This window comes from Urocitellus parryii, chromosome 3, assembly GCF_045843805.1.
Source record: "Urocitellus parryii isolate mUroPar1 chromosome 3, mUroPar1.hap1, whole genome shotgun sequence".
NCBI lineage: Eukaryota > Metazoa > Chordata > Mammalia > Rodentia > Sciuridae > Urocitellus > Urocitellus parryii.
Genome location: NC_135533.1, coordinates 53739026 through 53764729, shown reverse-complemented (window position 1 = coordinate 53764729; position 25704 = coordinate 53739026). Strand labels below are relative to the sequence as shown.

Genomic DNA, 25704 nt, shown 5'->3' with positions numbered 1-25704 from the left:
GACGAGGCCTCCAGGATGGGTCTCCTGTGATGGCTTTATAAGAAGAGACACCCTAGCTGGCACGCTTGCTATCTAACCACGTGACGCCCTTTGCCCTCCCCAGATGCCAGCACCAATCTTCGACTTTCCAACCTCCAGAACCATGAGCCAAATCAACCTCTATTCTTTATAAATTACCAGTCTATGGCAGCCAGTTACAGCAACAGAAAGTGGAGTAAAACCAGAACTCTTCAATAAAGAGAGCTGAACACCCTTTTTGAGATGCATATTTTTAGTTGTAGATGGACAAGATATCTTTATTTATTTATTTACTCACTTACTTATTTTAATGTGGTGCTGAGGATCAAACCCAGTGCCTCCCATGCGCTGGGCAAGCACTCTACCCCTGAGCTCCAGCCCCAGCCCCCAGCCCAACACACAACAAGAGTTCAGCAGTGGCTGAGGACGTGACTCTGGAACTCCACCATCCACAGAAGCCATTTCAGAACGATGCCGCCCACTGACTGAAGGGTGAAAAAGGAGGTGAATGTTGAAATAAAGGGGCTGCTGAGGTCGAGCACCACAAGCAGACTTAGTCCTTCAGTGACTCGGGAGCCCAGCGTCATCATAAAGAGCTTCAACAGCAAAGCGGGGTTGACGGGCCACTCTCCCACGTGGGCAGCCTGCGCGTGCTCTGTCCTATCCACCATCCCCCTGAACCTAACAGCAACCCTGATCGGCCAGAGAAGCTCCTGACAATTAAGAAACCAAGACAGACATGGGGCATCACGCCTGAGCTAACCAGCAGCAGAGTGGAGAGCAGAACTCAGGTCTCCTGATTCCCAGCACATGCGGATGTGTCAGGAGTGCAGGGCCTCAAATTCTTTCCATACACCTCATGCTTCCTTGGAGAATGCTTGGATCATCTCCACAGAGGAGAAAACAATGCCCGGCACAGCGGTGCCAACCTGAGACACCATCCCCTTCCCCCTGTGTCCCTGTCCCTCCTTGAAACAAACAAACAAAATGCCACGTGCCTGGGGTGTTTCCCAGACCAACCTGGGAAGAGCTGAGCTGATGAACCTCACAGAGGGCCGTGCCAAAGTGACCCAGAGAAATGAGGAAAGCAGAGACCCAGGCAGGGACAAGGAGCCCTGGCAGCAGCCCGCGGCACAGAAATCAGCTCAATCTGGCCCTGCACAGAAAGGGGCTCCCAAGAGGGATTAGGTTCAGCTGGGGAGTGTGCGGCATCAGTCACTCCTCTTGATGGACTCCCCAAATGCCCCTCTGGGATGCAGGGGAAATCTAGGTCATCAAGCCAGGCTTCTGTTGGGATATCAGAGACACTTGATAGACCCCCACTGGGGTGCAGCCTCCTGCTTAGGGGCAGATGCATGATACCTGACCATTTTCCCCCTCTGTATTACAGAAAGGGGACATTTAAGTGACGGTTGGACCCAAGGGCAGGAGAGATCTTGAGTCCCGGAATCTTCCCATTGCTGGCACTAGACAGGCAGCCTGATGCCTGATGGCAAACTCAAGGTGTGCATCTGAGATTTCTGCAAAGCACCCTGCACAGTGCTGGGTACAGACCGGCATCCATGAGTACTTTTTAAATGTTAAAAAGCAAACATTACCTTTCGATTCTGCGATCTGCGAGTGCCACTAGCGCAAAGCTTGGATCAGAACCCCGTCCTCATGCTAGCAAGCTCTGAGGATTAGAGTAAGCCCACTGGCTTCTCTAGGCGTCCTGATTCTTCACGTCTAGCATAAGGATCAGGCCTCCAACCTTCAGGGCTGGCGGAAGGATTAGAAATGGCTCGCACAGAACATACGTGGCCCAGATTCCTGATGAACGTTGACCATCTGCTCCACCCAAATGACCTCGGTTTCTTCTCACTGCCTCTTGTGAAAACAATGGAATCCTGCACAGACCGAATCCTGCCCTCAACCCCTGGCAGGTCTGTGGAGGAGTCCAGAAAGCAACTCCAAAACCACTGCCTTTCAGAGCTCGTCAGAGGACAAGAGAACTCGACACAAGGCCCTGAGAGGTAGACTGACACGTGTCTGGGTGTGTCTGTCTTGCCCTACTGTCCTAGGGTCATGATTAGTAGAATATATAAGTATATTCATTTGGACAATAACTTAATGCTCAGCCTACAAACAGGGGCCAAGCCCCATCTAATTGTGTGAAACGACTTACAATGCACCACCCATGCTGTGCCCGAGCTGTGACTTCCTGTCAAGCTTCCATTTAAAAACTCTGAGCAAAAGTTGCATTTCCTCCAAGATATTAAGTCCCCTCCACTGTCCCCACAGTGGCTCTGCAGTATCTGTCAGCCCCCACGGGATGGTTTCTTAACTAAACTCTCTCCTTCCTTTCACATCGAGTCTGTTCTGCCTGCTTTTTCATCCGCTGTGATTTGCATCTGCTAGTGAGCTCAGGCATAAAAGAAATAAGTGGCTTTAGGAAAGAAGCATGAGATGTGCCCACCTACCAAAAAAAAAGCAGGCAGGGAGCGGCTTGTCTATTCCAGAACTGGCCACTCATGGGCAGGCCCAGTGCTCTGATCTTCGAGGGATCCATTGGTCCACGGATTTGATGCCTTGAAACAGGAAGGCAGGGCTCATGGTGCTGCCCACAGGGGAGGACTCTGCAGTCAGGCAGGCCTCGCCCAAGCCCACTTCCCCATGTGCTGGGCCCTGTATGACCAACTACCTCCTTAACCAAGTACCCATGGGGAAGAACTTTTCACCAGGGGGGCCAGAGAAAAAACCCCGAGCCCTGCACAGGATGCTCAGCAAGCTGCAGGACAGCGGGGAGGGGGATTCAGCGCTGGGGGGACAGAATCTGCCCCACAGCCCGTGCAGTGTGTCAGCCAGGAAAACGAGGGGCTCCGGGGGTCCACAGCACAGTGAGCAACTATGAGGCTAGTCTCCGATGACTCTCCTAGTGACTGACTTGAGGAACTGTTTCCTGGTGGCCCTGCTTTACATAGGTGGGACCAGATGTGTCATCAAGAAAATTTAGGCCTCGAATCCTCCTGAGTTATGTGGAGGGGGAAAAAGTGAGAAGCATTTTTTTTTTTTTTTGGTATAAAAACCCCTCTTAGCCTCTGAGAGGAAGAGAACATTCGTTTATTTGTGTATTTGTTTACTTTTGCAGTGCTGGGATGAAACCCAGGGCCTATGAGGCGAGTGCTCTACCACTGAGCTACACCCTGAGGCCAGAGAGGGCTTCTTATATGCAGATGTTTTTCCAGCTGTGTTCAAATACAAACTCCTTTACATTCTGGGGAAGATTAACAACCCTCTTCCTGATCTCATCAAGTAGCAGTGAGGTGACACAACCCATCTGGAACCAGATAAGGTACAACTGCATCCTTATTACAGGAGAAATAAACAGATAATTGACACATAGAGATCAGTCAGATTAGACAGGAAAGGAGACCAATCGCCACTAGGCAGGTAACAGATAAGATATATGGATGATTAAATGGAGATGACAGGTAATAGAAATTTGATATGCAGGTAGATTAGATAGATGGATATATGATTAGATTAAATACATACTGAGTGACAGTCAGACAGATAATGGAGTGAGTCATGGTCTGAATGCTTGGGACTCGATGGTGTCAGGAGGTGAAGCCTTTGGGAGGGGCTTAGGTCAGCAGGGTCCTGAATGGGTCGTGAATGGGGTTAGTGCCCCTGAAAGGCACAAGGAGCACCAACCTACCTCATGAGGACACAGTGAGAAGACAGGTGTCTATGAACTGAAAAGTGATCCTTCACCAGTCACCGAATCTGCGGGTGCCTTGATCCTGGACTTCCCAGCACCCAGAATCATGAGAAATAAGTTTCTGTTGTTTAAAAGCCACACTATGTACACAATCACCCAAACTAAGACAGTATGGATGGACGATGGACCGAGTGGATAAAACAGATCAGAGTGTCAAAACAAACATTTTTAAACAGTATGTAAAATAAGTAAATAAACTCGTTGACTCTGTACATAACCCCAAGAAGTCAGTCTTATCATCTCCATCTGGAAATACATGAGGATACTCGCTCTCAAACAGAAAATACTAGAGAGGAAAACTGGACTTGAATCTGCTTCTTGGAGCTCTCCCACCCCAGCCTGCTGTGTGGCTTGCGATCTCACCCTCTGAAGCCTGCGAGGCCCAGCGAATTCCACCCAGCTGCAAGAGAGGGGCCGGGCCAGAAGATTCGCCTGGTCACCCTAAGAGTCCCTGATGCCATGTTATTACCAGCATCTTTTAATTTCTTCCTCACAGGCTCCCCAGCAGGAAGGATTCCAGTCCTGGCCTATCATTAGAGGGAGATTAGGTCATAAACATCAGGGTTTTCTCAGAGAGCTGCACGGCAGGTGGCCCGGGACAGCAGTGCCTGGTCCAGCTCCACTTTCCCCTCAGCCCCCTCCCCTCCCACCACACCCAGCCTCTTCCTCTCTCTGCCTCTGGCCCCACTGACTGCAAGTCCTAGCCAGTGCCTGTCAGAGGATGAGCCCAGCACAATCTTCTGGGACACCAAGGTCAGCAACTGAGGGTTGCCCAGCCCCAGCCTGCATGCCCCAGGTCACAACAGTGTGATCCTCCTCTCCCACTGCAAAGAGGACAAGACAGAGCAGGGGTCACAGAGGAGAGGGCACCATTCGCTTTTGGAAAACCTTGGCAAACATTTATTCAGCTTTGCCGGAAGTCCAACACTGGACCAAGCTCTTGGATCCATGGTTCTTAACCCTGGCTATCACCTGGAACTTTCAAAAGTACCCAAATGTCAGGCCCCCCCTAGAACAATTAGGTCAGAAGCTCTGGTCTCCGTATTTTGTTAAAACTCTCCCGGGGTTTTAGCATGCAGCCATGGTTTCTAGTGAGTGCCCAAGCTCATTGCAAAATTTCCTTCGTTGGAGAGGAGCCTCGGCCACCGCGACCCAACCCCCAGCTGCATCCTCTCTGTCATTAGGGGAACATTTAGTCACATTCAAAGAAAGCGGCCTCCCAAATGGGTTAACCAGAAAGAACTCTAATTCCTACTCACTGTGATTCCCCTTTATCATTAACTCAGGCCGAGGAGGCCGACTCAAAGCCAGGAATTTGGGCAAATGGCTTCACCCAACAATAGCAGCAAGTTAGAGGCAGGGCCCTCAAACCCAGAGAAAGAAGCGGTCATCTCTTGAGAAGAATCAGAGAGGTCTGCTCAAAGGGGAAAAGGAGGGAAGAGAGACAAAGGCCTTTCCTACAGGGACTGAGGTCCGGTGCCGTGGGGGGTGAGAAGCACACACCCCACCCTCGGACGCTTGATCTCCCTCTCGAACACTGGGTTCCATTCGTGCTTTTCAAGAAAGGCCTACAGCTCACCTTGACGGATTTTCATGTGAAAAGCAAAATGGCCAAAACCTAGGGGAGATACCATGGGTGCTGCCACCCAGCTCCTGTCTTGAACAGAAGGAGGGACGTTGAAGGAAACGTGATTTAAAACAATAAACAAACACAGAACACCTAAAGAGAAGGAGGCACCCTGCTATAATTTGGATCTGGAATGTTGCCCAAAGGTCATGTGTTGAAAGCTTGGACCCCAATCCACCAGCATTCAGAACGGACTCTACAGAAAGGTGAATTGAATCCTGAGCTCTAACCTCGTCTGTGGATCAATCCACTGATGGGTTCATGATTGGACAGGACTATCGGGAGTTGGTCAAAACTGTGGGCGGTAGGGCCTAGTTGGAGGGTAGGCCACTGGAGTTGATTCCCTGGAAGGGTACATCATATTCCTCAGTCCTCTCTTCCCCTCACCATTTCCCTGATCTCCATGAGTTGAGAAGCTCTGTTTTGAAGCCAGGCTCTCTGCCATGGTAATCTGCCTCACTTCAGGCCACAGCAATGGAGCCTGAAATTGAACCAAAATAAATATTTACTCATTTAATTTTCTCAGGTATGTTGTCAAAGTGATGAAAAAGTCTTCTAACACACACACACACACACACACACACACACACACAGGAGGAGTGGTCTAAAGGGAGAAAAGGACATTTGGTATTGTTGATGCCTTCTTCAACAGTAGACACAGCTGGGGTACAGCGTGGATTCTCACTTCAGCAGATGCTAAAAGGGGCTTAAATTTTTATTTTAGTCTTTTATGAGGAGACATTGACTAACACAGGCCTGACTTCTCTCTCAGATTTGGAGATGAATAAGAAGGACCAAGAAGATTTCCTTTTCTAGCACAGGACACAAATGCAGTCACTAGTTTCTGATAGCAATCTGAGTAATTATGTCTACTTGCTCTATCTTGAAGGCAAGAGACATTATGAGGTGATTCATATGATCCTTAGAATCTATTTAACCATTAATTTTCCAAAAATTCTTCCTTTTTTTAAATTTTATTTCTGCCACCTTGGGGTTTTGTTTCCTGAACAGACATATAGAAAGAACAGCTCAAGGAAAAGAGTCTCCTGAATATGGGCTCTGGGAAGAGAATAATGGGAGCAAACCCAAACCCCTTCTAAAGGGTAATAAGGAAAATGATCCTAAAGGAAACAAAAAGGCAAATATGAACAAAGTGGCAGCAGGCTCTATTTGTTGGCCACTTTCTCTGCACCAGCCATCAGGTGAGAACTACACACACTATGTTCTCATTTACTGTTCAACTCATGCTTGTGAGAGAGGTTTCATAAATGCATTCTGTCAGTTTAGCTCCAAAATTGCTTTGGTCCCAACTGGTCTGTCTGTTACAGCCCACGTGCTTCCTCTCTTTGCTTTGTCCCCAACTCTACAAAACTGCCTCCTCATTAACTTGTTGGAATTTAAACACCTTGGAAAGCAGGGCCTTATCTTAACTCCTTCTGATCCTTAGAGGTATGGGAATTACATTTAGGATTGTTACTCCATAGTAGAAAATTTCTCAACTTTCTATTTCGCTCTGTACTCTTGAAACCTGGATTATATTTGGCACTGATAAACAACCATAGGTGAAGTGAACATCAACCTATTGGCTCTAAAACAAATTTTTCTTAAGTGAAATTTAAGCGGAATTTTTGAGCACTTAAATAAACTTCAATCAGAATCAACAAGGACCAAATAATATTAAAATGAACTCGAAAATTTATAGATTAACAGCAAAAGTTTACTTTTGGAAAGGGTAAAGATGGTTCTTTAGTGAAATTTAATCCGTATTATAATTTGAATTCTGAGACTGATTAAGACTCTGTGATGGTTAATTTTATATGTTAACTCGTCTGGGCTACGATGCCCAGATACTTGGCCAACTTTTATTCTGGGTGTGTCTGTGCTGGTGTTATGGGGTGAGATTTACTTTTGAATCGGGGACTTTTAGTTAAATAGATTCCATTCTCTAATGTGGAGCGAGACCTCACCTCGTCAACTGAATGGGACAAAAAGCCCACCTCTCCCAGACAAGAGGGAACTGTCCAGTGAACTACCTTTGGATTTCATCTACAACATTGATTCTTCCTGGCTCCACAGCACACTGCCTTGGGACTCAAACTGGGACACTTTCCTGGATCTCTAGCTCCTCCCAGCCAACCCTGCCCAATCCTGTGAGCCAATAGCTGACAGGCAAGTGCAGGGAAGAAGCAGAGGCCCTGCAGGGGGTGAGTGTGCTACTGGATGCCAGTCCCTGGTCAAAGCGCAGGACAGGCTTCTGAGTTTACAGGCAGGAAGGGATGATTAGTGTTGGTGGAGCCCCAGGAACCCCGCGCTCTGAGGAATTCTGAGCGCTTGGGTCATAATCGACCCCGGCAACGCCGGAGGACGTTCGGGGCAGAGAAGTGGATGGTGATGGACGCGCTTCTCAGAGCTGGTCCGATGGATCACTGAAGTGGCCACGATGTGGTCCTGGTTTGGAGGCCTGGGCTCAGGCTTGGGCCACTTCTTGGGTCAGGTGGGGAGCAGCTTGGCTTTCCTCACCGGCCAGAGCTCCACCTTCAACAGGGAAATGCTTCTGGATGACTTAGGAGACCCAGAAGCAGCTTTACATCATTGTTGGAGAAAGGAAATGGAAACTACTGATTCCACACTAAGATGTGAGAATGAAGGACCGAAAAAGTGCTGTACTGACCTGGAAGAAAAGCATGAAGCATCAGAGCTACAAATAAACCATCAGTCTGTAAGTTCCCAAAATCAACTGCCACAGAAAGAGGTAGAGATCAGCCATCCTAAAGCAGGACAGATTGTACTGCAAGATCAAATGTTCCAACTACAGGCAGCTGCTCAATCAGTACGCTCGGGAGCTTGTGGTGTACCAACAACAACTGCACCGGCTCCGTTCGGTTCCCTGGTCGGTAGTCATTTTTCAGCCTTTCGTGATGATGACACGGACTTTAGTGACATAATTTTATCACAACAAGAAACAAACAGATTACCAACTGAAGTTGCAAAACATGAATCTGAAGTTGGCCACTCGAGGCAGATTGCTGAGGCTCAGGGAACGCACCATTCTGACTCAAGTGAAATCTGCAAAGTACTAAATACTATCAAGACTCTTCAACCAAACCAAAGTCCAGACATATATGATCATCAGCATGAAATTTCAGTTTGGGAGCAGAGTTCTACTGTGGCAGAAAAGGGAAGAACCCTTCCTCAGCATTCAGCAGTGGAAGAAGTGTTCAGGCTTCAACGAGCCCTGGCTGATGCGGAGAAGGAAATCGTGAGACTAAATGGTTTAAACCAGGATAACCGTCTTGCTGAAGACAATCTGAAACTTAAAATGCATGTTGAAGCTCTAGAAAAAGACAAGTCATCATTGAGTCAAGAAAAAGAGGAACTTCAGATGTCACTGTCAAAACTGAGCCGTGACTATCAAGTCATGAAAAACAGAGCTTCAACGGACATGAATTTGAATGTACAATTACTAGACTTAAAACTTCACTTGAAGGCAAAGGAGGAAGAACTGAATCAGACTATCAATGAAAAGAAAATGCTGATAGCTGAGTTAGAAGAACTGGATCATCGGAATCGGGAAGCTACAGAGCACATGATTTTGATACAAGATGAGCTATCAAAACAACAAAATGAAGGAGACCTTGTCATCAAGAAGTTGGAACAAGATCTAGATGATGAAAAAAAGAGAGTTCATCAACTTGAGGATGAGCAAATGAACATATCCCAAGAGCTGCATGTGCAGAAGGAGAAGTTAACTGAGAATGCACGGAGCCTCAGTGATTTGCATTTAACTAAGCAGAAGCTTGAAGGTAAAGTAGAAGATTTGGTAGATCAGCTAAATCAGTCACAAAAAAATAGTTCAAACATCCAGCAGGAAAACCTAGGGCTTAAGGATCACATTAGACAACTTGAAGAGGAGCTGTCTGGGTTTAAGAGTAAGTATCGAACCTCTCTGAATGAAGACTCTAACAGTCATTGTAAGGATGACATGCCTAAAGAACGAGAAGCTGAAGCTAGCAACCTAAAGCAAAATCTTTCTGAAGAGGAACAGCTCAATGAAAACTTAACGAAAGTTGCTGTTGAACTCAAGACGGAAAATGAAATGTTGATTTTAGCACGTGACGATGTAAGGCGTAAGTTGGAAGAATCTATTGCTGCTTACAATCAAATCTCTCAAGAAAAAGACACTATCACGGAGACTCTCAAAAGAGACAAAGAAGAGACTGAAGCCAAACTGCACCAGGCAGAAAAAAGACTGTTGGAAGAAGCAAATAATCACAGGCAGACTATTCAGGAACTCTCCAATGCACATGATTTGAATACCTCGGCCTTAAAGCTGAAACACGAATGTGCAGTTCAACTCAATCAAGAGAAGGACTTTGAAATAGCAGGACTCAAAAAGAATATTGAGCAAATGACTGCTGATGAAAAAGAAACTGAGGAAATTTTGGCATCTTACATAGAAGAACAGGAGCGATTGATACAAGTCATAAATGAGAAAGAAGTTTTTATTGAAAAACTCGAAGAAAAAAGTTCACAACTACAAAAGGATTTAGATAAGTGTTCTCAGGCCTTAAGAGAAAATGAAACTTTAAGGCAATCCGTTGAAAGAAAGGACAAAAGTCTTACCTACATGAAAGCAGAAAACAACTATCTGCGAGTAGAACTGGAAATACTTACGGAACAGCACAATCAAGCTGTACCAGTGGCTGAGCCTGAAGCTCTTGATGCTATCACAGAACTAGAATTGGAGGTATCTCAACTGAACATAGTCAAAAATCATCTGGAAGATGAAATTCAAGACCATCTGAATATAATTGAAAATCAAAACCAGCATAAAATGCAACTACTTCAGTCTTTACAGGAGCAGAAGGAGGAAATGCATGAATTTAAGTACAAGTATGAGCAGATGAATGCTGCGCATAGCCAGTTAATTTTAGAAAGAGAGGAGGAAATTAAGAACTTGCAGAAAACTATTGAAGAACTAAAAGCCCAGTTGCCTGGAGAGAGAGGAGACGCTCAAACACTGAATTCTGATATTTTTCAAGAGACCAAAGTAAAAATCCTAAGAGAAAACGAGGTTCAACACTTCCAAGAAGAAGAGAAAGCTCTGCATTCTGCTGAACTAGCCAAAGAAAAACAGTCAATAGCTGAATGGAAGAACAAGGCCGAAAAGCTAGAAGGAGAAGTAACATCACTGCAGGAACGTTTGGATCAAGCGAATGCTCTGTGGGATTCTGCTTCCAGACTGAGAGAAGACTTAGATCTCAAGGAAGAGCAGATGGCAGAACTGAAAAAACAAAACGAGCTCCGAAAAGAAATGTTGGACCACGCACAACAGAAATTGTCGACTTTGGTCAACAGCGCAGAAGGAAAAGTGGACAAAGTCCTCATGCGAAACCTTCTAAACGCTCATTTCCAGACAACAAAAGGCAAACGTCGTCGTGAAGTATTGCAGTTGATGGGGAGCATCCTGGACGTTCCAAAGGACGAAATGGAGCACTTGTTGAATAAAGATTATGGTGGTGTCAGAAAGTGGATGAGGAGTTGCCTTGGAGGGGCTTCAACAAGTGTCCCCAGCACACCTCCGAAACCAAATCAACAACCCCAACCCGTGCTTCATAGTTCTTTTTCAGAACCCCTTTACCAGGAAATGTTAAAGATGGAGCCAAATTAAGAGCTGGCAGAAGCACCAACGGGAATCCACTCTTGGTCCCACGTTCTGCAGCTGTGCCTCTTAGTAACCTCGCTGGAGTTGGACTTGGTGGACCTGGGCGTCCTCTTTTCACACCCATTGCAGATTTCATGCCCACCTTTACACCGTCGCCAGTGTCCCTGCACAACAGGGCCAGAGCTGTACTCCAGGATCTTCTAAATATTTAGCATTATTCTAAAGAAGCCATAACCCTTTTTGATGTTTTACAGCATGGCCTTTTGAAAAAGCACGCATGTGCTTGTAGACAAAAAGAGAAAGCAAAACAGCTGGTATATGTAAGTGTATAGCTACTAGGTATTTTATTTTATTTCTTTAGTTGTTGTTGTTGTTGTTGTGATTTTTTGCTATAGTACTTTTTAAAAAATTTGTTTTGTTTTTTGTAGCACTTTTTGTTTATAGAATTTTGTTCCAATGTAGCAGATAATCATCACCAGTTATCAATTCTGATGTACTTTTGTGAGCCACTGTACAGAGCAGCCTTCTTGAACCACTAGTTCCAACCTCACTTAATGGCATTAAGATAAAAACGATACATGCAATCACAGGAAACAAGAGAAATCCAACCCATAAGAAGGATGTCTCAGATTTAGAGTACATGAAAACCAAATATAATGTTGCAAAAGGTTGAGAATATTTAGTTTATCCAAGATAACATTGTACAACTACCAAGCGAAAATTCCAATGGGGAGGACCTAAACAGGAAGCTTAGTGGATAAATTCTAAGATGCTTTGAATCCAAATTCTATGACCCCTATCCATTTTGCTGATTTCCATTTCTCTACGAAAGTCACTTCACATTAATTCAGTTTTCCAGATGATAAATATGTCCAGAAGGAAGAGTATTTTTATGAGGCAACCCCGAAGTGGGATCACATGATCCATTGCCAATGGAAAAGTTAATTAGTAAGAATGTATCATTAAATATCTGGACTGCTTATCTACATACTATTGGGGGCTCTACAATCATTCTTATAAACACATTTTATAAAACATTTGATCAAAACAAGTTGGGGAGAGAAATAAGCTGACAACAGTTTTTGGAAGATGAAAAGCTTTACAACAGGAGTAGTTATAACCTTTTGATAAATTAAGGTAAAAGATGAATCAAAAGTTTCTAGCTTAAGTAGGTGAAATCAGAGAAGCGAAAAAGCAGATTGCATAGCACATACTTCTCTGACACCCGTAGTTTCTAAAACCATTCAGAACGTTTTTATTAAAATTAATTTAAACAAAATTTAATATGTTTTTAAATATAAATTATACTATCATTTAATATAAATTAATCTAATTTAAATCAATCTAATTTAAATTAATTTTATTAGTAGTATTATTTAAATTTCTTTTATTAATACTATGGTTTGATTTAAATTCATTTTATTAATTGATATTGTTTATTAACTTATGTTAAATTATAGTATGATTTATATTTAAAAATTCATTAAATTTTATTTAAATTAATACAATTTAACAAAGTAAATTTAACATAATATAGATTGAATTATTTAATATTGACTATATAATTTAATATAAATGTCAATAAAGTTAATTTTAATAAAAATGCTCTTAGTTGTTTTGGAAATTACAGGTGGCAGTGAAGTATTAGCAATATTATCTTCTTTTTTCTCCTCTTTGATTTTACCTAACTTAAGCTAGAACCTTTTGGTTTATCTTTTGCTTTACTTTACAAAAATAAAAAAAAAGGAAGAAAAACACCTAGTAGCTACACACATATCAGCTTTTCCTTTCTTATTTCTAAATTTCACCTTAACATTTACATTATTTTACCAAAATTAAGATGCCATCAGTTGTTAGGCATGAACAAAATCACTGAAACAACAACTGGGGGACGCATCCCAAAGTCACATTGGCCAAGTATTCAAAACATATAAATGTCTGAGAACCGATGAGCTCTGATAGTAAAGTTTCCCACCTATGAAAAGTTTCCCAATGCTATGGAAAATGATGACATTTCTCTTTTTGTGTTTTTTAAGCTGAGAACCAACCTAAGGTATGTTATCAGAAATTGTATGTAACTCAAGTCTTTAAATTTCTTATTTTTCCTGTACTGCAGACAAAGAGGCTCACAATTCCTTGAGCTCTACTAGCATTTTAGTGACAGGAAAAAATTCAATGATGCATAGTTGTTTATTTGCATTCAATGTCTATCAATCTTACATACTTTGGGAAGGGTCACAAGCCACGGCCCTTATGCCTCCTGCTCTATTTCAAAGCCTCCAGCATCAGTTGCAACAATTCTAGGAAACACTGGGAATACTCTATGGTACAAAATGCACAATTACTTTTATTTGAAAGCATCTCTAAGACATGAGTCATTAGGTGACTTTCTTGTTCTAAGTAAATTTACTGAATTATTATTAAGTGATAACACGGTAAGCCAAAATGAAAAATGAAAGCATATGCTTCAAATCAGAGCAAGGAAGAAATAAGAAGGTATGATGTGTGGTAAAAATACACGAACATGCAAATATTATCCAGCCTTCTTACGTCAAATGTCCTCTCTTTTATTTATTTATTTTTTGGAGGTTACATTCTTGCATGATATGCATGGAACAACTTTTGGGGGGATACGATCAGAAATTCAGCACTAAAATCTGCCTTCCTGTAACATCACACGGCTTACTCCCGAGAAGAATATCAAAGTATATATTTGGCTTCGACTTGCCAAATTACTTGGAATCTTATTCCAGCAGACTTCACACGGTTGGGAAAAGCAGAGTTCAGATTTGTCATGAGAGATTTTTATATATTCTGCTCACTCCATTGTGTCTAGGTGAGCCTTTGGGTTTCAATGCCTGGAAACACACTTCTTATATTTCAGAATTGAAGAGCTCTTGGAAACGGCGACCTCACTGCATTCTTGAGAAAAATATGTTATACAGGTACTCAGAAAATTACAAAGATTAATCTAGATCCAAGGTTTTTTTAAGACAAGGGGTTTAATGGAGAACACAGCAAGATAGCCTTAGAAATTTCATACTCCCTGCATTCTTAGGAAAAGCTGCTATATTGTAAAGAATAACACCAAACAGAAAAGTTCCTAAGAAAATATTGTGCTTTCAGTTTCCTTGTCTCATAAATTTTATTAAAGTTTCATTAAAGACCCTGTATTTGCTAGCCTTTTTATTAAATACTTTTTTGAGATATTCTATTAATGTCTATGACTGGATTTTATTTGGTCTCACATGAATGTCGCTCCCTGTGACAAAGGGTACATGGGAGGCAGGCAGGATCAGCCTGTCCTCTCCGAGGCACCAGCTGTCCGAACCAGGCTCTGACAGAGGTAGTGAAGGGCACTAGCGTCTCCTGGACTGAGCGAGAGGGTAAGTATCTGAGTGATATTAATTGTGTATAAATGCCACATTTTTTTTTTATGCATTCATCTACTAAGTTGTTTCCACAATTTAGCTAATGTGAATTTTGCTGCTATAAACATTGATGCGGCTGTGTCCCTGTAGTATGCAGTTTTTAAGTCCTTTGGGTATAGACCAAAAAGAGGGATAGCTAGGTCAAATGGTGGTTCTATTCCCAAATTTCCAAGGAATCGCCAAACTGCTTTCCATATTGGCTGCACCAATCTACAGTCCCACCGACAGTGTAGGAGTGTACATTTTTCCTGAAATCCTCACCAACACTTACTGTTGTTGTCTTCATCATAGTTGCCATTTTCAAAAATCGCTGACATTCTAACTGGAGGGAGGTGCAATTAAACCCCTATCTCTCACCATGCACAAAACTCCACTCAAATGAATCAAGGACCTAGGAATAAAACCAGAGACCTTGCATGTAACAGAAGAAAAAGTAGGCCCTAATTCCAATCATATGGGATTAGTCCCAAAATTCCTTAATAAGACTCCTATAGCACAAGAATTAAAATCAAGTATCAATAAATGAGATAGATTCAAACTAAAAAAGTTTCTTCTCCACAAAACAAACAATCTGGGAGGTGAATAGGGATCCTACATCTTGGGAGAAAAGTTTTGCCCCATCACACATCAGATAGAGCACTAATCTCTAGGGTATAGAAAGAACTCACAAATCTAAATACACACACACACACACACACACACACACACACACACAAATAAATAAATAAATGAACGAATAAATAAATAAAATAAAATAAAACATTCAATAAATGGGCCACGGACCTGAACAGACACTTCTCCCAAGATGATATAAAATTAATCAACAAATTTATGCAAATATGCTCATCATCACTAGCACTTAGAGAAGTGAAAATCAAAACTACACTAAGATTTGAGGTTCAATCTTAAAGGCTGAAAATGAGCATGTTTCACCTCTCTTTCTCCTTCTACCACCAAATCCTCATAGAAATTAGAAAAGGACATTTGAAATGCTCAGTGATCCAAAATAAGAATGAGAATTTCAAGGACTGAACACAAAAATAGATTATGAAAGAGTAGATCAAGTTGAAAAGACAAAAGCAAACATAGAACGTGCAAGGAAACAGTTCACTTGCAGAAGCTGAGAGGTAACAGGCTGCTTCATGCTTTCAGTATTACATACCAGGGATCACAGAGCACAGGACAACAATAAGATAGTTATCTGGGGTACCACACCGTGGGGTACATAGAGCAAAAACATGGGAAACCCTGCAGAATCAAAGGCATCAACTGAACATCCCTCTCTCAGAACCCAAACAAGGAACCACCAACAAGCAGGGAGGGATAGAGAAGAGCTGTGTAATGCACTTAAGAAGCCTGACTGAGGAGCTATACCAAGAAGTTGTACCATGCACACAAAACTACATATCATGTTCAAACACACAGGCTACAGCCACCAAAACTTACCGTGCCCTAGACCACAATGAAAACGCCAGCCAATTCCGTAAAGGTGTTATCACACAGGCTGCAATTCTTTGTGCATCTAAAATTTGAAGAATTTTGACTCCTCAAAAAAAAAAAAAAAAAAAATTCCATATACAATGAAATTAGGGCCATAGAAACAATTCCAAATAATTGTTAGATTAAAGCAAAAATCAAGATGGAATTAAATTAAAATACTATAATGGCAGAAGCAACAGGGATTTAGATATATGTATTTGAAAAGAGATTGAAATCAAACGGCATATGCTTTTAACATAAAAACATAAGAAAATACCTGGATACTGGATAAAATAATGTAAATGTTAAGGCAAAATTTAGAAAAAAAAAACAAAGGAAAAGCTGATGTGTGTAGCTACTGGGTGTTTTGTCTTCCCATTTTTATCTTGGTAAATTAAGATAAAAGATAAACAAAAGTTTCTAGCTTAAGTTAGGCAAAATGAGAGAGCAGACAAAAGTAGAATATATAGCTAATATTTCTCTGATACCTGTAGTTTCTAAAACCACTAAGTGGATTTTTATTAAAATTAATCTTATTAATATTTTTATTATATAGTTAATATTAAATGATTTAATCTATATTAAATGTTATTTAAATTGACTTTGTTAAATTGTATTAATTTAAATGAAATTTAAAGAATTTTTAGTATACTGATTTTAAGTCCTTTAGTTATAAACCAATGAGTGGGACAGCTGGGTCAAATGGTGCTTCCGATCCCAGTTTTCCGAGGAATTTTCATACTGCTTTTCAGACTGGCTGCATCAATTTGCAGTGCCACCAGCAATGTATACGTGTACCTTTTTCCCCCACATCCTCGCCAACATTTACTGTTGCTTATATTCTTGATGATTGCCATTCTGATTGAAGTGAGATGAAATCTTAAGAGTAGTTTTGATTTGCATCTCTCTCATTACTAGTGAAGTTGAACATTTTTTCATATATTTATTGACTGATTGTATTGCTTCTTCTGTGAAGTGTCTGTTCAATACCTTGCCCTTTACATTAAAATAATATATATATACATATATATATATACATATATACATATATATATATATATATTGTTTATTGCTGGCAAAAATAGAGTATCATTGAATAGTTCCAAAGTTTAGAGACTTCTAAAAAAGTGGCTTTTATAGACTTTCATGAGTTGAAAACTAGTTGTATTTCTAATAGGGTGGAGCTCAGTAATCACTATGTTGCCATCAAGAAATCCCGGCAGATGTTTGCCCAGTGGAATGAAAGGAAAAAAAAAAAAAACAGAATTGAGAACATCATCCAGGCAAATCAGTAGGCAACTGATTCTAGTTCGAGGTAGACAATTAATCTGTTGAAGAATTTTCAACTATTGTGATAAAATAAATAAGAAATAAAACACTCATATTCTCTTATAAAGGCTGAAAAAAATCTTCTGTTGAATTATATTTGGAAGCTCTCCTCCCTGCCCAGCAAAAATCCTCTGTGGTCACATCCTCACAATTCAATAAAAAAGGAAAAAATTCAACAACAATCGAGAGAATAAATGTACTTCTAATAGACAACAAACATTGCTTGATCCAAAGTAGCAAAGGCTTTCTTTAACTATTTAAAAGGCTTTCTAATTCTCCCTTGGAAAGCCAACTCTCCCTGAGCTCTCATTTAACTAGCAGTTCTATTTCAGAGAAAAATACAAGGAACACTCCAAAATAAAATAAATAAGACTTTTTTTTTTTTTTGCCTAAAACAATAAAGTCAAGTTTAGTTGGTTTATGTTTACAAATTATGACTATTTTAACAAGCAAAGAATTCAAGACCACATTGTTTTATCTGTCATTATCTTTATAAAAGGTCAACCACAGATTATATCCTAACTTTTACTGGTAGTGATTTCTGAACACTCCATGGTAAGATACACAATGAATCTATGAAAACAAACTCTGTGGAGCAATAAATCACTACAATTACTTTTTATGGCTCAACCCTCAGAGGCTCTCACATTGTTCATTTAATTATGCTGTTGCCCATCATCTTTATCAGGTTTCAAAGTCCTCTGGAATATAATAAAAAGGAATACTAAGGAGAGTGAAAAAAAATGTAGTAGTACATGTGGCAAAGCAAAAATGTGAAATATATGCCTTAAAAGTTAAAGTAAATAGTACTTGACAGTAGGTTGAGTCATTTTCAAGGTATAAGATAACTCTAAATTTTTTTTGGGGGGGGAGGGCATGTACAAGGGATTAAACTCGGGACACATGACCACTGAGCCACCTCCTCAGCCCTGTTTTGTATTTTATTTAGAGACCGGGTCTCAATGAGATGCTTAGGGCCTCGCTTTTGCTGAAGCTGGATTTGGATTTGCAGTCCTCCTGCCTCAGCTTCCCAAGCTGCTGGGATTACGGGCATGCACCACTGCATCTGGCTTGAAATAGTTCTAAATTTTGACAACTGTAAGAACAGAGAGCCTCAGGGGAGTTGTTTCTCTTCTCTACGATTTTCTTTCCTCACTTGAAAATGGGTTAAATGAGCATTTCAAGAGTAAGAATCAGGGGGCTAGGATTGCAGCTCAGTGGTAGAGCACTTGCCTAGTATGTGTGAGGCACTGGGTTCAAAGTTCAGCACCACATAACAAAGTAGCAAATATTTACAACTAAGAAGAATATGTGTGTATATGTGTGTGTATTCTTCTTTATATATATATATGTGTGTGTGTATACACACACACACACACACATATGAGGAGTAAGCATCAGTGGCCAATCCCCTCTCCTAATCTTTCTTGCCCGGTCCACAGTATTTCACCCAGTGAGCAAATTCCTCCTGGCAAACACTGTTTTTTATTTTGTTTCATTTTTTCACCTGGTTTCCACCACCCACACTCGTTCTTCACTTGTTGGTCTCCTTCACTGGTTGCTCTTCTCTCCAACCTCTACTCTTTTGGTGGTCCCATCCAGTGTTACAACTTTAATATCCACTAGTAATTTCCTGCTCTCAGGGCCTCTGGGCTGGTTAATAGATCCCTTCAATGAAACACATGAAACACACCAACTATCTAGTCTCTATCTCTCACCCCAAACCCTAGATTGTTTTAAAAATAAAAACAAAATGAAACAAACAAACAAAAAGACGAGAGAGTTGGAATATGTGATCATGTTCTGGCCATTCTTTTGATATAATGCTGATTTGATCACATTCAATTCTTTGATTTAAAAGCTGGACATATGGAAAAAATTGCTGCTTTACCAAATCAGATTTCATTTTTCAAATACAGTGTGGAAGCAGTCATAATATTTTCACTCAAATTTTGGATTTAGAAAGCAAAAAAATTATTCAGTAACTTGAGTTGAGCTGTCCAGTTTGGTTCTTTATTGTTGTATTGTTCTCCTTTCAGCTATCTCCTTTCAGTAATCAGTCAGTAGGACCGAGTTTTATCAATTAACATTGTTAAATTATCTGTTACATTATCATTAAGTTATTAGTTCCTTTCCAATATGTATACGGTTTCCATATTGTTAAATCCTGCTTCAGATTAAGGCTAGTAATAGTTGCTGTCACTGTTAATACAACATAATATGGGTGATGGTGACTAAAATAAAATTACTGTCACTACTAATCATCACACAAACAAAAAAACAAACTTAAGTTTAACCTGCCAGCAACCCAGGAGGCTGAGCCAGGAGGATCACAAGTATCTGCCATTTAGTAAGACCCTGCCTCATCTTAAATAATAATAACAATAATAAAAGGGCTGGGAGTGTAGTTCAATGACAAGGTGCTGCTGGATTCAATCTCTAGTATGGAGAAAGAATAAAATTAACCTGGTCAATATGTTGCATATAAATTGTTCAATACTGGATAGATCCCCAAAATAGCAGGTGGCAACATATCATTAAGTCACTTTCCATAAAGACCTACAGAACAGGTTACCAATGTGCCCAAATCAATGCTTGCATCAATGCTGAGGCCCTGATTAATTCTTGTGACTCAGAGCTTTCCAGATCTCTTTAGGAAAGTGTCCTCTGTTCTCCACAGTTAGCTGTGGCAGTGCTTTCCTTCCTGGAAAGCATGTAGCTTAGAGGCTCTTACAGTCAAATTAGAATCCACTACTGCAGGGGATGAGGGTGCACAGCTGGAGTCCCAGCTATTCCTTGTCCTTTCAGACTTACTGGTAAGGTCTATTTCCTCTTCAAGTCATTGATGCTTCTCTCTTATGACTTCTGTTATTTTGCTAGTAATGAAAGTTTACATTAAAGAGCAGTTCGGATGAACAGTATGCCCAGCAAACTTCTCATTCTTGTGCGTTTCACTGTCAAGCATTAAACTATAAGGAGTTAACTCATGATATAAAATAATACATGTGAGTGTAACAATGTTCATTGTACTCAATTTGCAAACTATTAAAGGGTGAGTAACTACATCTCTTACCTGGTCCAACAGCTCATCTGTGTTTCTATGACCCAAAGCCTCTGTCTGGACCTGAACAAATAGAAGTTACTCTCTACTCATTGCAATAAAGCAGCCAGAGTTGCTATAGCCACATCCTTTCTCTCTTTAGCAATTATTTTGAATTCCAAAACTCTTTTGCCTCAAGAAATCAAAAGACACCAGGTGCAGTGGCACACTCTTATAATTCCAGTTACTCTGGAAGCTGAGGCAGGAGGATGGCAAGTTCAAGGTCAGCCTGAGCAATTGTGCAAGACCCTGTCTTAATATAAAATTTTTGAAAAGGGGCTTGGGGTAGCTCAGTGGTAAAGCAGTAGCCTGGCATGCAAGGTTCTGGGTTCAATCTCCAATACCACAAAAATATGGAAAATAAAAAGTCAAAGGTTGAATGTTTAAGAATCTCTCTATAAATCTCCTTTGCCTTTTTTATTTTTTTCAACATGCTAATGACTACGTGACATCTAGATAGCGTGTGCTGTGTGTGTTTGTGTTTTTAAAAGCATTCTTCTATGATGAGTGTGTATTACTTTGAAAATGAGAAAAAAATACTTTATAAAACTTATACATAAAAATGAGACTTCTTCACCACCATCATAACATCTACCAAGTATTAAATAGTTATCAGGTATCATTCGACTTGCCTCTATCATCAGGAATCTTTCTATTTATATCCATTTATTTGTTTGCAGTGCTGGGGGTGGAATGCAGGGCCTCACACATGCTAGGCAGTTGTTCTACCAATAAGCTATTGCACCAACCCCACCATGCACCTTAAAACAAACATTGCCAGGGAACCATCCTCTCCACTTTAGAGAAAATAAACTGAGATCCTGAGAGATTAAATAAATTTTCAAAAGAACACAGGAAAAGAAAAAGTGGTAAAAGTGAGATTCAAATACAAATTTCCTTCTCCAAAGATTGTTCTCTTTCTATCAGGCTTCTGAGGGCAGGCTGAGTTTTAGAATATCCACATAGTTTCCACTCCCATGACACATTTTAAAGAAAACTGAGGAAGGAAAATAATAATTAGTCATATGAAGGATGAAAAAAATAGCATGGAACACATCTAAATGTTCTTGGGACTGACATGTGATGAGAAACTTGACTAGAGAAAACGAAGTCCTATAGGATTTAACTCAGGCAAACCATCGGCTCTATTATTAAATTACTTGGTGTTTCACAGCAAAAGAATGAAGATGAAGCTTATTTTTAAAAATACATTTTCCTACATGAACCAGGTTAGCCTATTACTACAGATGGATGTGGTAATTTCCAAAGAAGATTCCTCTGACAGCTCCAGAATCAGATCATTTCTGGAAAAGTTCAAGTGTATCCCTCCAATTGTAGGGGACTGAGTGGAGAAACTTATTTGTCATTGATTTGTGAAGTACTGAGTAAATTTCAGCTTCAAGCTATTATTCTTTCTAAGGTAGTCTCGTCTACATCAGTGGTTTGAAACTTCCCAGATACAAAGCAGAGTAGTTTTGCAACTGTGCTTTCTTATTCTGTATTATTTTAATATAACTAAGGCACTGTATCTATAACAATAGTTTTTAAAAGATGTAGATTTATATTCCTTTGTATATTAATTTGGGTCTTTCAGGGTTTAAATTCAATGCAGCCAAAGTAATTGGAAGACAGTAATCAAGCCAGTTGCAATAGTGCACTCCTGTAATTCCAGATACTCCAGAGGCTGAGGAAAGAGCAAGGCCACCCTCAGCAATTTAGCAAGACCCTGTCTCAAAATAAAAACTAAAACGACTGGGGATGTAGCTCAGTTGTAAATTACCCCTGAATTAGAGGAAAAAGGAGGAGGAGGAGGAGGAGGAGGAGGAGGAGGAGGAGGAGGAGAAGGAGGAGGATGTATATTAATCTGGGTCTTTCAAGGTTTAAATTCAATGCAGCCAAAGTAATTGGAAACAGTAGCCAAGCCAGTTGCAAACCATCAGCTCTATTATTAAATATTACTACTAAAGGTAGGAAGATTTGACAGTGGTTATTGAAAAAATATAGTAGTATAGATATGGTAGTATAGCTCTAATATCATCAGTAGTATACAATTTTTAGTCTTCAGAACAAAAGATGTATTCATTCAGAATACTAAGTCACTCAGTGAATAGATTCTTATTGAGTGCTTATTACACACCAGCAGCACCAGAGTCACAGGCATGTACCCTGTTGTCTTGAAATTCTTAGTTATTTTTGAGGAAGGGTACCATATTTTAATTTTGTTGGGAATACAGCACTGAACAATAGCATCATAGTTCCCTCCCTCAGATGATTTATAGAGAGAAAAAAGAATAAAATATTAATTATATGATTAATCAATAAAATGTTATAAACAGTATGATAAGGAAAGTATGGAGTAACTATTGATAGCATTCAGCAGATCTTTTGTGCTGTTCAGAAACAAAGTGAAATAAAATCTACCACTAAAATAATAATGGACATATATTATTTTCCCCCATTCCTTCAAAGTCATGATGAGAGTTGAAACCCAGCAATTTTGTGGTTCCTCTCTTCAATTTTGCTGACCTTTATCTTGCAACAGTTAATATGCTTAAGGGAAATCTAGGACATCACAAGCCAGAACCATATCTGTGGCTTTTTCTGCCCTTGCCTCTGCAGTTCTTATTCATAGTGCTTGAACTTGTGGTAAAATAAGGTTGTAATCTGGGGTTAAAATGTTGGTAATGTTCAAAAGATGAGTCAAGAAAGAGAACTATCATTAGCCCTTGTCATGTGAACTCAAAAAATACCTTATCCTGCCATAGCTCAGGGGAAATTCTGAGCCTATCTACATTCAGCACTTTAAGCAGTCAGATTTGTGATGGCATGTTCAGTCTTTTCAAGTTGTTAAGAAAAAAGAGAGAGTCTCAACTTGACATAGGCTATGAATGTTTGCTGTAGGAATAAACAAGGAAGGGAGCACTGGAAATCTCAAAACCCTTTGCCTCCTGGGGTGCTGGAGCAGCACCGGTACCCCCATGTACAGGATGATGTTCTCATGATTCAACTTCTCTTTGCCTCCCTTTTTAGAGGAACTTAACATTATGATTGTGATGGCAACTCAAAATAAAAAATAAAAAGGAGCCCGGTGCGTTGGTGCATGCCTATAATCCCAGGGGCTCCAGAGCCTGAGGCAGGAGGATGGTAAGTTCAAAGTCAGCCTCAGCAATTTAGCAAGGTCCTAAGCTACTTAATGAAACCTTTCTCAAAGTAAAATATAAAAATGGCTGGGGATGTGGCTCAGTGGTTAAGCACCCCTGGGTTTTATCCCTTGTACCAAGAACAGGGCAGGGGACTAGGGTTATAAATCAATGGCACAGTGCCCATGTTCAAGCCCCCATACCACAAAAAAGCAAACATGGCAAGCCATTGAGTAAGTAGATACAAAATGTAGGATTTAAACTAAAGGCTTAAATTTAACAGTGACATAATTACTTAGCCCAAGTTTTCTTTTCTTCATCTATACAATGTTTTAAACTAGGTTTAAAAGTTCCTTTCAGCTCAATGAGTCTTTATCTTATTATATACAGAACATAGCAGCCTTAATTCTAGTACAAGATTTGCTTCCAAACAGAATCCATTGACAAAGTGTCTAGCAGTCAACTTCAGTCCCCTAATTATCTTTGTGAACTTTTGTCATTTCCGGGTGGGATCTCCAAATGTATTCCCAGAAGTAGAATCAGTAAATGCCTCATATTCTAGACAAGAAGATGTCAGAAGGGTACAGAAAACAAATACTGGAAATTGGGCACCTGAACTCCACAAGGCTATCTGCAGACCTAACCACAGATTTGCATGTCCTCTCACATCACACTGACATCACTTCCTCATCTGGTTACCACACTGGGAAGCATGATTAGTGTGGGATTAAGCCAACTCTGTGTTTGATAAGGAACTACACTCCATGTCTCCAGAGGTAGAATTTTCACCAGAGAGAAGACCCCAAAAGGTGAAGTCTTTTGTCCTAATAGCCTTCATAAAATCTGAAGTATGTAAGTAAATGAAGCACATGTTATTTCAGTGGAAATAAAATGAAATATCACTTATATACTTCTGAGCAAAAACTAAAGATATGTTGAGAGTTTTTTCTTTTTAATTTTTTTTTGGGGGGGGAGCTGTTTTTCCCTCCTCCCAACTTTTGTATCAGGTATTGAACTCAGGGGGCACTTAACTACTGAGCCACAACCACAGCCTCAGCCCTTTTTATTTTTCATTTTGAGACAGAATTTTGCTAAGTTGCTCAGTGCCTAGCTGAGTTGTTGAGGCTGGCTTTGAACTTGCCATCCTCCTGCCTCAGCCTCCAGAGTTGCTGGGATTACAGGTGTGTGCTACCACCCCTGGTGGCTTCTCTCTCATTTTTAAAGGCAATATTATATAAGTAGATCTATACATAATAAGATTGTTGAGGCAATATGAGTCACTGGATTTGCCTAATATCATTTTTTTTTAACTCAAAGCACACTGTTTCACCAAAAAAAAAAAGGAGATTTTGTTGTTTTTGGAGTGTCCGGAGCCTGTGTTCCTTCCCCACCTCACTTGGTGTGTGAATCTTCACTCTCCTCTCAGGGCCTGTTTTATTTCTTCCAAACAAGATCATCATCAAAGTTTAGGAGACAAACTTCCTGGGAAACAGCCTGTAGTTTCAACCACACAGATGGCATTTCCACCCTGACCATAACTTTATCAGTTAAACTAAAATATGGTGACACTTCTATTTAGATAAAAGTTCCAGGGTTTTGTCTCAAATGTCAACAAATCCAGCATCAAGTTAGAATGATATCCTGTCCTCAGATTTTTGTCTCTCTTAGATAAACTGTGACTCTTTAGCTTGTCTCCGGGGCATCAGATTTAAAGAGTTGACACACAAAAAAATGCGGAGTAAGTGGAAGAACATACTTTTCATTCATTCAGATCCTCCAGCTTTAAGGAAAACGGTACACCACCCATTCCTTTTCTCTGCTGCCTGCTTCTCTACCACTACCAGATTCGCTCCATGATATTATCTCCTCAGTTTCTCTCCAAATCCTGCATGCAGCCCTGCTATGTGGAGGTGGGGCATGTAGTATTGTGTGAATGTGGAACGTTGGTCTCCTACGTAAGTACAGGGTCATGATAGGAGCAAGTAAAATGTCTGACTCCTGTTGCACATATCCAGACACCTTCTGTGTGTCCTCAGGTAACAGTGTCCTGGGTAGAAATGAATGCACTTGGGAACCATCATGAGCTCCTAATGATGGAGCCTGCTGATTGAGAATCGCATGTTATCCCCTTGAGATGGGTACAATCTTGGCAAGA

General features: G+C 40.6%; 1 protein-coding gene across 1 annotated transcript in view; it reads right to left on the bottom strand.

The window, feature by feature from the left end:
• The window catches only part of LOC144253642 (dihydropyrimidinase-related protein 2-like), a 93227-nt gene that overhangs the window by 41404 nt on the left and 26119 nt on the right, over positions 1-25704 (bottom strand). Inside the window, 2 exon segments of the mRNA XM_077795961.1 lie at positions 14773-14892; positions 15948-16047. Of these exon segments, the coding sequence (XP_077652087.1) occupies positions 14773-14818 (46 nt within the window). The 5' untranslated portion in view covers positions 14819-14892; positions 15948-16047.